Genomic DNA, 13,708 nt, shown 5'->3' on the forward strand with positions numbered 1-13,708 from the left:
GTAATAGATATTTGTATGGTTGTAGATCAATAATATGTAGAATGACTAAAAAAGAAAGTGTATCACATAAATAAGATAGAAGAAGTATTATTTCTAAATAAACTAGTTAAATTGGTAAGATTCCTTTTTTTTTTTTTTTTTTTTTACTCTAAAAATTAATATGTCAATACTAGGAGAACTAGAATTTTGCCAGCTAGTCTAAGAAAGTAGCCGTTACTGCACATGGAACATATCGACATTTAACGTTCAACATTTTATAAAAGCAGAAAAGAGAAAGATTAAAAAACGAAAAAGGTAACGGAAGAAAAGCCCATAAAAGCAAAGAAAATCTGTGTTACTACATTAAACATTTCCATTAAAATACTATCCTTTACAAACAGATCACATTCATGTCACCTTGGCCCCCAAATAACCATATTTGTCAGTTTCTAATTTTCTCATTTTCCTTTCAATAAATAATTCTGAGTGACACTATTGATCTTCTATACCAACTGTCCTTTTGAATTCTTGATTTTTTTTTTTTTTATTCATAGCTTCATGGTCTGGTTTTCTTCTTCTTAGTCAAGTCCAAGAAGTACTTTTTATTCAGTCAATAGAGTATGAATTTCTACAGCCCTCCTTTTTTTAGCCTGTCAAGAATTATGTGTAGACATGTTTATACGTGAAAGTTTGCAGCTTGTTTGTGTGTTGTTCTAGTGCAAAGATTGTCACTTTTTTAAGGAGCCATGAAAAATACTCTTCCATTATTATAGTTCTAGAATGGGTTGATTTTGTTTCAGATTTTTATTTGGTAAAATTTGCTAAATTTTTCAATACCACCAGGGTAATTAGAAGAATGTAGGAGCAAAACGAAATGTTGCAAAGCTGGAATCTTTCTTTGGCATGGTCAACTGTTTTTTTTAGTCCTGGAATCTGTTGGCTTGGCTGTCTTTTGTGTTATTTTGTTTTTTGTATTAAAACTTTCATTGGATGGAGAATTTTGGATTTATTGACAGTTGAATAAAAAAAGTAACTTTCATTTTTAGGAATTTGGTACATCTTAATTGTAATTTATTCTAAATTTACATGATGGTAACTTGAGGAAGAGTCTTCATTCATGACCTTTTTAGGATGTTTGATCTATGATGATTTGAAAGGATGAGGAGAGAAAGGTTGACTTTAGAGGTTTCAATTTTAATGCCAAGGGAAGTGTATATGAAGATAACTTGAATTTGGATATCATGTAATTTTTTAGATTATTCCAGAATGAAGGTCAACATGGTTATGAATGGATACTGAACAAAGGAAATAAGAATGACATTTGCAATTGCTTAGCTGTTTCTTTTAGTGCTGAACTGCTTCACCTCTCAATTGGAAATTATGTTTAGAAACTGCCATAAGGTTCATGACTCGGTTGAATCTCTTTAAATAATTGATCATCTTACATGCAAGGTCTTGAGAGCCAACTAATATATAGGGAGGCACTTATATTAATGCTGAAGATGTTAAAAAAGTTGGTTTGAGAATAGAGATTTACTTGGATTATGGTTGGATGTCACCAAATAGAACACGGACTTGTTTACACCGAGACAAACTGCTCACTCCTTGTAGATACCACGAGTGAGGGTTAAGAAGGAATGCTGTGAAAATATAGATAGCAAAAGGAACTATTATAGGCTTATCCAATTCTATTTTGTAAATACACGTGATCATAATGTTAGTTGGCTAGACTGTTATGGTGACCACTTTTCAGGGCAGTGGTTTCTTCGTGCGTCATCCATGAGTTCCTTGGCTTCTTTTCATGAATTGGCGATGAAGTTTCTGCCCTTGTTTAGGGATTCAATAGGTTATCTTGGTGCATTCATGAGTTTTGTGCTTTCCTTTGGCTTCTTTTTCTCCCAGGGTTCCATTGACCTCTATTATATTTTCTCAGTGTGCTGTTGGCAAAGCATTTTACTGAGGATCAATTAGACATCTTGATTTCTTTTGTCAATGTAAAGGGGATTAGTTCCACCAGACTAATAGTCCAATTGTTGAAACTTGACTCAAATATATGGTATACATTGTTTCTGATAGGATATCGCTTTGACATATTTATCTCACTAAGAGTACTAATATTGCAGACAAGTCTTTGAAGCCAAAACATGGCCACTCTGGGTGATATAGGTGTTGCAGCTGCTATTAACATTCTGAGCGCATGTGTTTTCTTAATTGCATTTGCAATTCTTCGAATACAACCTGTCAATGATAGGGTATACTTCCCAAAATGGTACCTTAAGGGATTAAGAAGCAGTCCTTTGCACTCTGGTACAATTGTCAACAAGTTTGTCAACCTGGACTTTCGTGCATACCTGAAGTTTCTGAATTGGATGCCTGCTGCATTGCAAATGCCAGAACCAGAGCTTATTGACCATGCAGGATTGGACTCTGCTGTCTACTTGAGGATTTATTTGATAGGGTATCTTCACTTGGCACTTCCACTTCTTGTTTTCCATTTTCTGCATTAGAAGCTCTGCAACTATTATCTGTTTGTGCATACTAGACCTTCATATGAGTAACTTGAATTAGGCATTCAAAAGGTATATACTTCTTAGAGGGTATATGATGATCAGAATTATAGGCAGAGACCTCTTTTTACGAAATACTATTGAGAATCGTTATGAAACTTGAACTTCAAGACCATAGTGGTTATTATAATTATCCCCTTACGTTGGAATCTTATTTGAATCCTGATTACCATGTTTCAAGTTTTTAGATACCTTGTGACTTGCTTATAGTTTCTTTTTATATTCCATGTCTATTTCGAAAGTCCATAAATATGTGCTCGATGTCTTCCATTTGTTTTGACATTTATCTTTGGTCACAGAAAAATGTAGAAGCTAACTTATTTTTCAAGAAATTGTTATGTAGTTTTAACTCCTCATGATGCTAATGATTTTAAAATAGACCTCAAGCACTTAGAAATCTTAAAAGATGGAATCGTTTCGTATTTTTGATGAAAATCCTTCGCACACCTCAATATGTTGCACCTAGAATATTGCGTGGATAATCATATCATACCTCAAGGAATGAGTAATTTTGTAGTCTGTTGCTGATAGATTTACTTCCGATAAAGTATTTGAATAGATAATTAATTCAAATTAGCATATCATAATGTTTTTGGATAACCATTTGCTTCTGTCTCTTGATATCTTTTTATTTCATTAAAAAAAGACCATTGGCTTCTGTCTCTTATATCTGTTTCTAACATACTAATAGCATAAATCAAAAGCCAGAATATTTTGTCTTTAATAGCTTAATTAGTAGTTGTTCCTTCCTCACTCTGGGTTTCATTTCTATATTCCTTTTGTTCAATGCAGGCTTAAAATATTTGTCCCAATTGCTTTTATTGCTTTCTCAGTCATGGTTCCTGTTAATTGGACCAACCATACATTGGAGCGTACTAATTTGACTTACAGTGATTTAGACAAGCTTTCAATTTCAAACATTCCTCTGGGATCACAGAGGTAAGAAGAATCTTCATTTGCTGTATAGTTTGCAATTATTCTTTCTGAAGTTGCTAATTTTCTAAATTTCCTTTTAGTTTTTCGATTAGTTTTCTTTGACTAATTTGAATAAGTTATTGGTTTCACTTATGTCTTCTGCTCCTTTTTAATGTACCAATGCCATTAAGTTTCCCTGATATGAGTGAAGTCCCAAAAATTATGAAGGTCCTCATTGCTTGGTTCCAGAAATTCTTGGTTTTACTAGTGTCTTGTGCTCCTTTTTACGGTACCAATGTCATTAAGTTCCCTTGATATTTATCAAATCCCAAAAAATAATTAGTGTATGTGCTTATAAAGTAGCTCCAGCAGGTCTTGAAACTCACTCGATGAACCTCTTCGTGTATCCTGCGATTCTGTTTGTACAGTCATCTCTTTTTGACACGATATAGTGAAGATGTTAGGGGAAGTGATCCTCGAAGTGCTGAGAAACCACTTCACATGAAAAGGAAAAAAAGAAAATGTAGCATATAAAACCTTAGGCATATTTAGCGTATTGTATTTGGAGAAAGTAGAGTTCCCACATCTATTTATGAACATAAAGAGATATCAAAGTGCCTTAGCTAAATGAGCTTCCTTTTGTGTGCATCAAAATCTATTGAAGACATCTCACTACAGGTGGGCCAAGAAACACTAAGTCCGGGTAGTCTAATAAGTTAACATTTCATTATATACATATTTTTAATATTATTTTTATCTTATGTTCTAACTAAAAACTAAGTAGGAGTTAGCATGCTTGTAGTAGTTATGAGTACGTACAAAGAAAAAGTACCATATCCTTATCAGAAGCCTTGGAAGCCTTAGAAGTTTGCTATTTTAACTTTTAACAGCTTAATTGCCCATTGTCAAAGGCTCTGTTAAGTGTTATGCACTAAATTAAGGTTTCACATGCTGTGGGAGTCAAAATAGAGGAGCTAAAGTTTCACTAACAATAAAGCAAAATGATGACATGTTGATTATCTTTCAACTGTTAGGTACACGACTAAGAATATTGAACTTGTAAATCATGTTTTGGGGAAGTAGATTGGTGGTTTCGTTATGGCTTCTTGCAGTGCTGTTATATTTAAATGAATAATTTTCTAGTCCCTAAGTACTTGAACTCTACTGCTTGCAGATTCTGGACCCATCTGGTTATGGCTTACATCTTTACTTTCTGGACTTGCTATGTGCTGAAAAGAGAGTATGAGATAGTTGCATCGATGAGGTTGCATTTTCTTGCATCTGAACGTCGACGACCAGATCAATTTACAGTAAGAACCATAACCCTTGTTGATCTATTACAATGGCAATTTTAATCTGTAAACTAAGCTATAAATTTACTTTATAGCAAGTGAGATTATGAACTTTAATATACAACAACAACATACCCAGTGTATCCCATAAGTGAGGTTTGGGGAAGGTAGGATGTACTCAGACCTTACCCCTACCTTTGTGGGTAGAGAGGCTTTTTCGGATAGACCCCGGGCTCAAAATTATAAAGTTTAATATTCTTAAGATAATTATGTCTTGTTAGGGAAAACTTAATATTGATCTTGGGATAACTTATTAAGATGGAAAAGGTACTAAAGTTCAGCATATCCTATCTTAGAATTTAGCTTACTGTGGTCAGCTTGAAGCTATAAATTAATATGATTATGATTTTTTTATCAGGAAAAAAAAAAGGAGCTAGGCTATTCAATGAGGGTAGAAAAGGAGGGTATTTTGTGTTATCTTGTTTTCAAGGCCGTCTCTCCTTCTAGGTCAATAATAACAATCTTATTAGAGAGACATTGGATTAACTAATTTCTTACCTTTTCTTTTTCTTGGGTTAAAACTCCACCTTCCAACTAATCCAAGCCTTCAACTTCTTATCATTCTTTCTCTCTTCTCAATATCATATGCTATACAAGAATTAATTAACGGCCGTAAAGTGATGCCTAGTATGACTGATGCATGTTTTCTAACAAATACTTTCTGCCCAGGTACTTGTCAGAAATGTGCCACCAGATGCTGATGAGTCAGTGAGTGAGCTGGTAGAGCACTTCTTCATGGTCAACCATCAAGATCATTACTTAACTCATCAGGTTGCATTTCATACAGCTATCTTCTCATTTAAATCACTTGCTGTCTTCCAAAGTAGAATTCTGCAAAGTGTTACATCTCTTTTGCTTTTGTACTGACCTCTAAAGGACTTCCATACTTGTAGCTCTTAACGTTTTGATATATTCTCAAATCATCTGTCATATGCATGGAGGAATATAATGACATGAATTTAGAAGGTGAAGAACATGGTGTTATTGAGAGTTCGATGCAGGAGGGGCAGAACATGAGTTTACCATATAGTTGCGCTCATACCTTTTAGTATCTGATACCTTGTAGAACACATTGTCTCTTATTTGCAAAAAAATTGTGTACATTTTTGGTGTGAAAATTAACATGGTCAACTGGTGTGAAATGGCTTAGAAAGAACTGGATTTTAAATATGACAGAAGTATATGTTTTTTTTTTTGTTTTTTTTTTTCTAATTTGCTTAGATCCTTTCACAGTTAAAATCAAATGAGGTAGTCACTTTTCTCTGGAAATAAAATCTAGAGATTTTTCTATTTACCTTTACATTCACATTTCTGTACTAGTTACCTTATTTATTAAAGCTGCAGTTTTTTAACACCAATAGGGCAGGAGGATTCAGTCTATCATGAACAAACACTTATTTTATTTTCCTGTAACTAATGTGTAGGTTGTATACAATGCCAACAAGTTGACAAAGCTAGTCAATGAGAAGAAGAAAAAGCAGAATTGGCTTGACTATTATCAACTCAAGTATACTAGAAATCAGTCCAAAAGGCCAACATCAAAGGTACTGTTAATAGTTTATTTTTGCTCTAATATTAGCTAGTAGTGATTGCGAGGAGAAATGCCACTTCTCACATCTCAGTACTAACATCTAATGAGGAATATTCTTTTTATTAAGCAGACTGGTTTTCTGGGCTTATGCGGCAAGACCGTTGATGCGATTGATTTCAATACTTCTGAAATTGAAAAGCTCTCAAAAAAAGTAGGTAGCAACAATATCTTTTTACGTGGTTGAGGTTTTTGTGTACTGCAACTGCTTAACTTAAATTAACATTTTTAGGAGGGACTGTCCTTTCTTGCTTCTTATGCTTCTGATGTATAAAGTGGGAATTCCAAACCTTAAAATTATTTTATCATAATTAAACATTATTACTGACACCTATAGCTACATCCTCGGTTATCAGTATTTAGTGTTTAATTCTAGAAGTCCTTATAATGGCCCTAATATATTGGATTGTGTTCATGTCAGATATCTGATGAGAGAATGAATATTATTGGGAGCACCAAGTATATTATGCCAGCAGCATTTGTTTCTTTTAGAACAAGATGGGCAGCTGCGGTTTGTGCACAAACACAACAAGCCAGAAATCCAACAGTGTGGTTAACTGAGTGGGCTCCCGAGCCCCGTGATGTCTACTGGGATAATTTGGCAATTCCTTATGTTTCACTGTCAATTAGGAGGCTTATTGCTGCTGTGGCATTTTTCTTCCTTACCTTCTTTTTCATGATCCCGATTGCATTTGTACAGTCCCTTGCTAATATAGAGGGAATAGAGAAAGCATTACCTTTCTTGAAATCCTTAATTGAAACGTGAGTCTCTTCTTCTTCGCAGAGTTTCATCTCCAGTTCATTTGAGACAACTTGACTTATATTGTTTTTGAATACCAGGCTTTACAAAGCAATATTGCTCGAGTATTTATGCTAAATGATGCTTTTCCATGCAGTAAAGCTGTAAAATCCTTCATACAAGGATTCCTCCCTGGAATTGCATTGAAGATTTTCCTTGTCTTCCTACCTTCAATATTGATGCAAATGTCAAAATTTGAAGGATTTAGCTCCATATCAGCTCTTGAAAGGAGAGCTGCAACAAGATATTATATTTTTCAGTTTGTTAATGTATTTCTTGGAAGCATTATTACTGGGACCGCATTTCAGCAGCTAAATAATTTCATGCATCAGTCAGCAAACGAGTACGTCTTCAATAATTTCATCTTTAATTCTGTAATGCAGAATGATTTGAATTTAATGAATTGTCTAGTCATTTACTCAATGTCGTCCGTGAATGAAGCTGGAATCTGCCCTTTGACGAACAATATTCTGCAATACTCTTTCAAATGGATTGAAGAATTTTCTTGTTTTCATTTATGTTCCACTTTTTTTTTTTTTTCTGCTTGTACTGATTATGGAAGATCAGATAATTAAAAGGTTGAATGATTACTGATGCAGAATACCAAAGACAGTTGGTGTATCCATTCCGATGAAGGCAACCTTCTTCATAACTTACATAATGGTGGATGGGTGGGCAGGAGTCGCTGGAGAGATACTTAGGTTGAAGCCATTAATATTCTTTCACTTGAAAAACTTCTTCCTGGTGAAGACTGAGAAGGACAGAGAAGAGGCAATGGATCCAGGAAGTCTGGGGTTCAACACTGGTGAACCTCAGATACAGCTCTATTTCTTACTTGGCCTTGTTTATGCTGTTGTATCACCAATCCTACTCCCTTTCATCATAGTATTTTTCTGCCTGGCATATGTTGTATATCGGCATCAGGTAAAGCTAACTAATTTTTGAAAGAACTTCCATTTGATAAGTTATTTTTTTTCAGGACTTCATCCACTGAAACAAAATCAATTCAGAACTTCATAAATTACCGTTTTTTTTTTTTTTCTTTTTTGGGTATTTTGTTGTAGTTACAGTTCTTCCTGTATTTAACATTCTACTACTTCTAGGTGCGCATTATGCATGATTTTATGTCAATCTAAATCTTTTTTCTCCCTTTTGATTGAAAGATGATAATTATGAAGTACTTTCGCCTTTGTCTTGAGAGTTGAGACTACTAATTGGACTTCTATTTATTGCATGATCAGCTACACCTCATTTCTTGGTTAACAATATAGTATTCAGGCATCTATATAGCACCAACAAGGCAACCATTTTGTGTTTGCTTCCCCTAATTTATGTGCAAAGATTCTATGGAGACATTTTCTTTCGTGGCCATCTGGAAACCTGATATGTGATGCTTTTGTTTTACCTGTAGATTATAAATGTCTATAACCAGGAGTATGAAAGTGCAGCCGCATTCTGGCCTGATGTACATGGGCGTATTTTAACCGCGTTGATAGTCTCTCAATTGCTTCTAATGGGATTGTTAAGTACAAAGGGCGCTTCTCATTCGACTCCACTGCTAATTACACTCCCTGTACTAACCATATGGTTCCGTTTGTTCTGCAAAGGTCGTTATGAGCCGGCTTTTATCAGATATCCATTGCAGGTATTGCAGCTTTGTCTACCATTTTCTTTTTCTCTTAGTATGATATATGGCCAACTTAAGGCAGTTTCTGATTTTTTTTCCAATGGCATCCTTTTCTTGATCAATATTAGGAAACAGTGAGGAAAGATACGCTAGAACGTACGAAGGAGCCAAACTTGAACTTGAAAGAGTACCTTCAGAATGCTTATATCCACCCTGTTTTCAAAGGTGAAGAAGATAGTGAAAGTGATGCAGCGAGTGAAGATGGGGAGCTGGAACCTTCACTTGTCCAAACAAAACGCCAATCGCGTTTCAACACACCATTGCCAAGCAAAAGGAGTGGTTCATCTCCTCCATTGTTATCTGATTTCGATGCAACTACGCGGGTATAGTTGGAAAAGCCTCTGATTTATATAGTTAGCATCTTACAGATAAAGTCAACTTGAAGGAGGAGCAGCTTGGTCGAAGTACTCTTAGTCGAAACATGCAAGTTTTTGTGAGCTGGCAGAAATCTGTTTGGCCTGCATGTTTTTCAAGGTTATAGAGTTGTTTAGTTTTGTACATAACCTTCTTGGTTCTCTGTTACTTTACTGGAAGTTCTGATTTCCTGTCTGGCTTTCTAAAATCAGCTGTTAAAAAAAGGTGGCATTAGAAAGGAAATGATCATTCATTCATTTGTTGGCATTTTGCATCAATGATAAGTCCTTCTTGTCCAAGAAAAGCAATCATGACACGTCTAGTGGAAATGTTCAAAAAAGGGCAGCCCGGTGCTCTAAGCTCCTGATATGTGCTGGGTCCTAGAAAGGTCGGGAAGATTAATCAGGATCGTGAAAATTTGAGTACATCTAATAGAAATTTTTAGTTTTTCTCAGACTAACCACTTCACTAACAAAGATGTTACACCTCTCGTGTTCGTAGTAGTAGAACCTATGGTTTCCTAGTCGGGTATGCCCCTGAAATAGGGTCGTGAACCACCTATTCCTGGCAATTTATAGAGTTAGAAGTTGAATGAATCGAATCGACGCGATCTGAACTGAATCAGAAAATCTGTAGGACACCAATCATCGTCGACGGGTCGTCGACATGGTCGACGGACCGTCGATGTGCGGCGTTGATAGGATCCCGCAGCCTTGCATCGGCAGGCGCCAGTCAACGGGGCAAGTCGACGGACCGTCGACCGCTCATCGAACCGGACCGCTATAGCCTTTTTGGCTTCCAAGTATAAATAGGTGGTTCACGACCCTATTTCACATTTTCCTCTTTTCCAAATCAGAAAAACCCTAAGATATTCTCTGTCAATAATTTTCATCATATTAGTGAAGATTGGACAAGACCCGGACCCCGTAAACCCGAGATGGTGAAGAGGAAGGTTGCTTCAAGGTTGTAAAGTTTGGGGAGTTGAAGTTGAAGTGATTCTTGGGATTCTTGACCCCTCAAGGTATGTAGATGATTTCTACCCTTATCAAGAGTTTTAGTGATTCTAAGTAAAGAGGGGATAGTTGTGGAGGTGATGAGTTGATGAAAGACAAGATTGTGACTTAGGGTTATTTTAAGAGATGACTGGAAACGGGTTTACATATATTTTGATATATATATATATCCGTGTGTGTGTGTGTGTTGTCATTGTTGATGTGAGTATTGTAGTTGATGTGGGATCGAATGAGAAGTTGGAGAGTTGTAAGCTTACAAAGGAAATTATTGTCTACAAATCGTTAAGCTCTATATGCATCTAAAGGAGGTTAGTAAGTGAAGTAAATAGTCTAATTAAGCCCTATGTTATCTTAATTGTAGACTTGCAAGTTCGAGAGGTAGAAGTTGGACGATTGAGTATACTTTCAGGTATGTTAAGGTCGTTCTTTCCTTCTTTTGGCATGATCCTATGATATGATCCAACAAGCGAGTAAGCGAGCTTCCATATTACTCTACTCTTAGAAGCACTTCAGTCTTTGATGTTCATGTACCCCATTTATGAGTAATCCTTCTATTCATGGGTCCAGTCTTATGTAGCCAGTTTTGTGCATACAGTTTAGTCATGCATTACATTCATTATATATTTATGTACATTGACCCGTGACTAGAAGGCGTTATATACGCGAATATTAGATATGTGTAAAGTATGAGAAGAGATATAGGCATTATATACGCATTACTACTATGATGATAATATTGATTATGGCCACAGAGGAGCCAGTATGATATGACAAGATGCCATAGAGGCTTACAGGCATTATATGCGCACAAACATCAGGCGTTATATTCGCACACATATCAGGCGTTATATACGCACACATATAGATGCACGACCATCATTGATAGGTATGAGCATGCATATTATGTGCCCACAGAGGCATTGTCAGTTACGCAGATTTAGGCAGATACTAGTTCATACAAGTACATGCAGTTAGTCATTTCAGTTTATGAGTTCAGATCTTTTCCATGATTCTTATGTATATATGTTGTTCTTATGCCCTATATACTCGGTACATTATCCGTCCTGACTCCCCATTGCTCGGGGGGCTATGTTCATGCCCGCAGGTACAGAGAGACAGACAGGTGGTCCAGCTCAGTAGGACCTCTAGATCTAGCAGTGGTCAATACGCTCCATTCGATCCGGAGCTACAGTCAGTTTTGGTATGCCCCTTTTGAGATGTGTATGTACAGGGGTATGACAGGGCCCTGTCCCGTCCTTTCTACAACTGTTATTCCAGTAGAGGTCTGTAGACAGTTGTATATAGTAGTTAGATGATGTAGCCTTGTCGGCTTCTATTCTTTTGTATACAGTATATGTAGCAGCCTAGCTGGCTTGCACTGTTCTTCCGCATGTCGTGTATATATATGCAGATTGTACAGAGTTCTGATGTTTCCCTTTTATGAGATCAGTTTATGCCATTTATGTTACAACTCGAAAAAAAATTTCATTCATCCACATTGAATATACTAATGAAGGGCACGAAGTATACGATGTTTTGATAAGTAAGAAATAGCATTTGATGATCCTAATTGAGATTTCAAAGACATTCGAAGTAAGAGAAGAAAGTTTGCCAAGAAAGGCAAGGTATACGTTATGTATTGAGAAAGATTTACGAGTACCGAGTTAATGATGACCTAATGATGTTTTGGAGAAGAGTTATAATGTCCCTTAAATTGTTAATGAGGTGTTAAATAAGTGTTAAGAAGGTTCCATAAGGATTGGAGATCAAACGAGTCGACGAGAAAGAGTTCGGAAAAGCTGGGCATTATACGGCCCAACATACTGGCCGTATAAAACATATTGGCCGTATGTTAGGCCGTATGTTCTGCCCAGAATGGGACTTCCACTTGACCAAATCTACGGCCAGACATACGGCCAGTATAAAAGATACAGACCGTATGTTGATCCGTAGATTTGAGTCGGGCCAGCTTCTAAAATTAATACAAAGGACCAACCTCATTCAATTTATTTCATTTTCTCATTCCACACTTCAAGAACACTCTAGAAAGCTCTCCACCCTTCTTCCATAAGAACTAAAGAGAAATTCATGATCAACTTCATCAAACCAAGAGAATTAAGTGTAAGAAACTCATTAGAGTTCATCCAAGTCAAGAAATTCCATGGGAAGTGAATTAGGGTTTTGGCTCAAGTGAAATATTTCCACTCAAAGCTCATTCCTACACTATTTAAGGTAAGTTTTATGATCATTCCATGTTGTTTAAGATATTGAGAGATTGGAAGACTTAGGTTATGAAAGGAGATAGAAAATGGGTCACAAAGATGAGAATAATGAGATTTTGAGTAATAGCTTGGGATGAGTCATGATTCTTAATATGTTGTGATTGTAAATATGTTATAAATGACATTAAGAACATGGGATAAGCATTATATGTGAGAAGACGTACTAGTGTACTACGACCATGATTATGGATGAATTGAAGTGAAAATTGTGAAATGTGGATAATGTAGATGAATGAAGATTGTTGGTTATAATGTTGTGAATGTTATTATAGATGTTTGGGAGTTGATATATGATATGAGGAAAGTTGTATAAACAAAGGAAATGCTGCCCAATTTTCTCTAGCTTTAGTAAGCACGTTCATATAATCGATTAGCTAATGTTAATGCGAACTCTCTTGAAGGTAGAAATGTGAGCATTGAAGGAGAACGATCAAGCGATAGAGTAGCTAAATGAAAAGGTATGTAAGGCTAGTCCTTTCCTTCTAAGGCATGACTCCTATGGTATGAATCTTCCTATTTTTCCATGATTCTCCTATATAACGGAAATTATGAGTCTATGATTATAAAAAGCTTCACATGAGATAGAGAAACGGAAGATGTTATGAGCATGATAGTGATGATGATAAGTTAAGCCTAAAGATTCTAAGCTAATGATTCTAACTATGATCCATTGATGTCGGTTATTGTATACACTAACCTCATATGTTAATTCCTTCAAGGTGAGGCAGAATGCTTATGAATGCTCTATAATGGAATCGGGGGTTCACGACCTCATGTCACCCCGATAAAGTATAGTTATCTTTGAGTTTCTATGCATGCATTATGATGAGTACATGATGATGATATTACACCGCGCCTATATGGCCGGGCAGACACCGCTAAGGTGGGCAGCATATACACTATATCTAGATGGCATGGGCAGACACCACTAGTAGGCGGCATAAGATGGTTACCCCGAACGCGAGAGGCCTGGACGCGGGCTAATGATGATCACACCGTACCTATATGCTCGGGCAGCTTATACATATACATATGCATACATGATATGATGATGATGTTATGAAGTAAGTTAGCATGCATTATTTCTATTAAAACTGACAGTTAGTTACAGATTGTTCTTCATTTGATATCTCCCTATTTCATTGTCGTATTATTATTGTTTATGCCTTCTT

At 36.1% G+C, this 13,708-nt stretch overlaps 1 protein-coding gene across 3 annotated transcripts; it reads left to right on the forward strand.

Annotated features, from left to right (window-relative positions):
• The first annotated feature begins 304 nt into the window (after nt 1–304).
• On the forward strand, nt 305–9,545 carry LOC132618805 (CSC1-like protein At3g21620). 3 transcript variants are annotated; one of them, XM_060333810.1, is made up of 12 exons: nt 305–597; nt 2,103–2,437; nt 3,339–3,485; nt 4,636–4,771; nt 5,483–5,584; nt 6,238–6,357; nt 6,475–6,555; nt 6,823–7,163; nt 7,298–7,543; nt 7,800–8,124; nt 8,612–8,845; nt 8,956–9,545. In XM_060333810.1, exons 2-12 carry the CDS (start codon nt 2,124–2,126, stop codon nt 9,214–9,216), a joined length of 2,307 nt encoding a protein of 768 aa, XP_060189793.1. In that variant the 5' UTR covers nt 305–597; nt 2,103–2,123; the 3' UTR covers nt 9,217–9,545. The 3 variants fall into 3 exon arrangements, with proteins under 3 accessions (XP_060189793.1, XP_060189794.1, XP_060189795.1); XM_060333811.1 differs by having other exon boundaries at nt 305–420; XM_060333812.1 differs by lacking the exon at nt 6,475–6,555.
• Nucleotides 9,546–13,708: the final 4,163 nt, after the last annotated feature.

The sequence above is a fragment of the Lycium barbarum genome, chromosome 11, assembly GCF_019175385.1.
Source record: "Lycium barbarum isolate Lr01 chromosome 11, ASM1917538v2, whole genome shotgun sequence".
In the NCBI taxonomy this organism is placed as follows: Eukaryota; Viridiplantae; Streptophyta; class Magnoliopsida; order Solanales; family Solanaceae; genus Lycium; species Lycium barbarum.

Bases quoted from the DNA above. Each gene is read 5' to 3' on its own strand.
- LOC132618805 (XM_060333810.1), top strand. From the start codon at position 2,124: ATGGCCACTCTGGGTGATATAGGTGTTGCAGCTGCTATTAACATTCTG. The intron at 2,438-3,338 runs GTATCTTCACTT...TGTTCAATGCAG, and splicing joins TTGAGGATTTATTTGATAGG to GCTTAAAATATTTGTCCCAA. The intron at 8,846-8,955 runs GTATTGCAGCTT...GATCAATATTAG, and splicing joins TTATCAGATATCCATTGCAG to GAAACAGTGAGGAAAGATAC.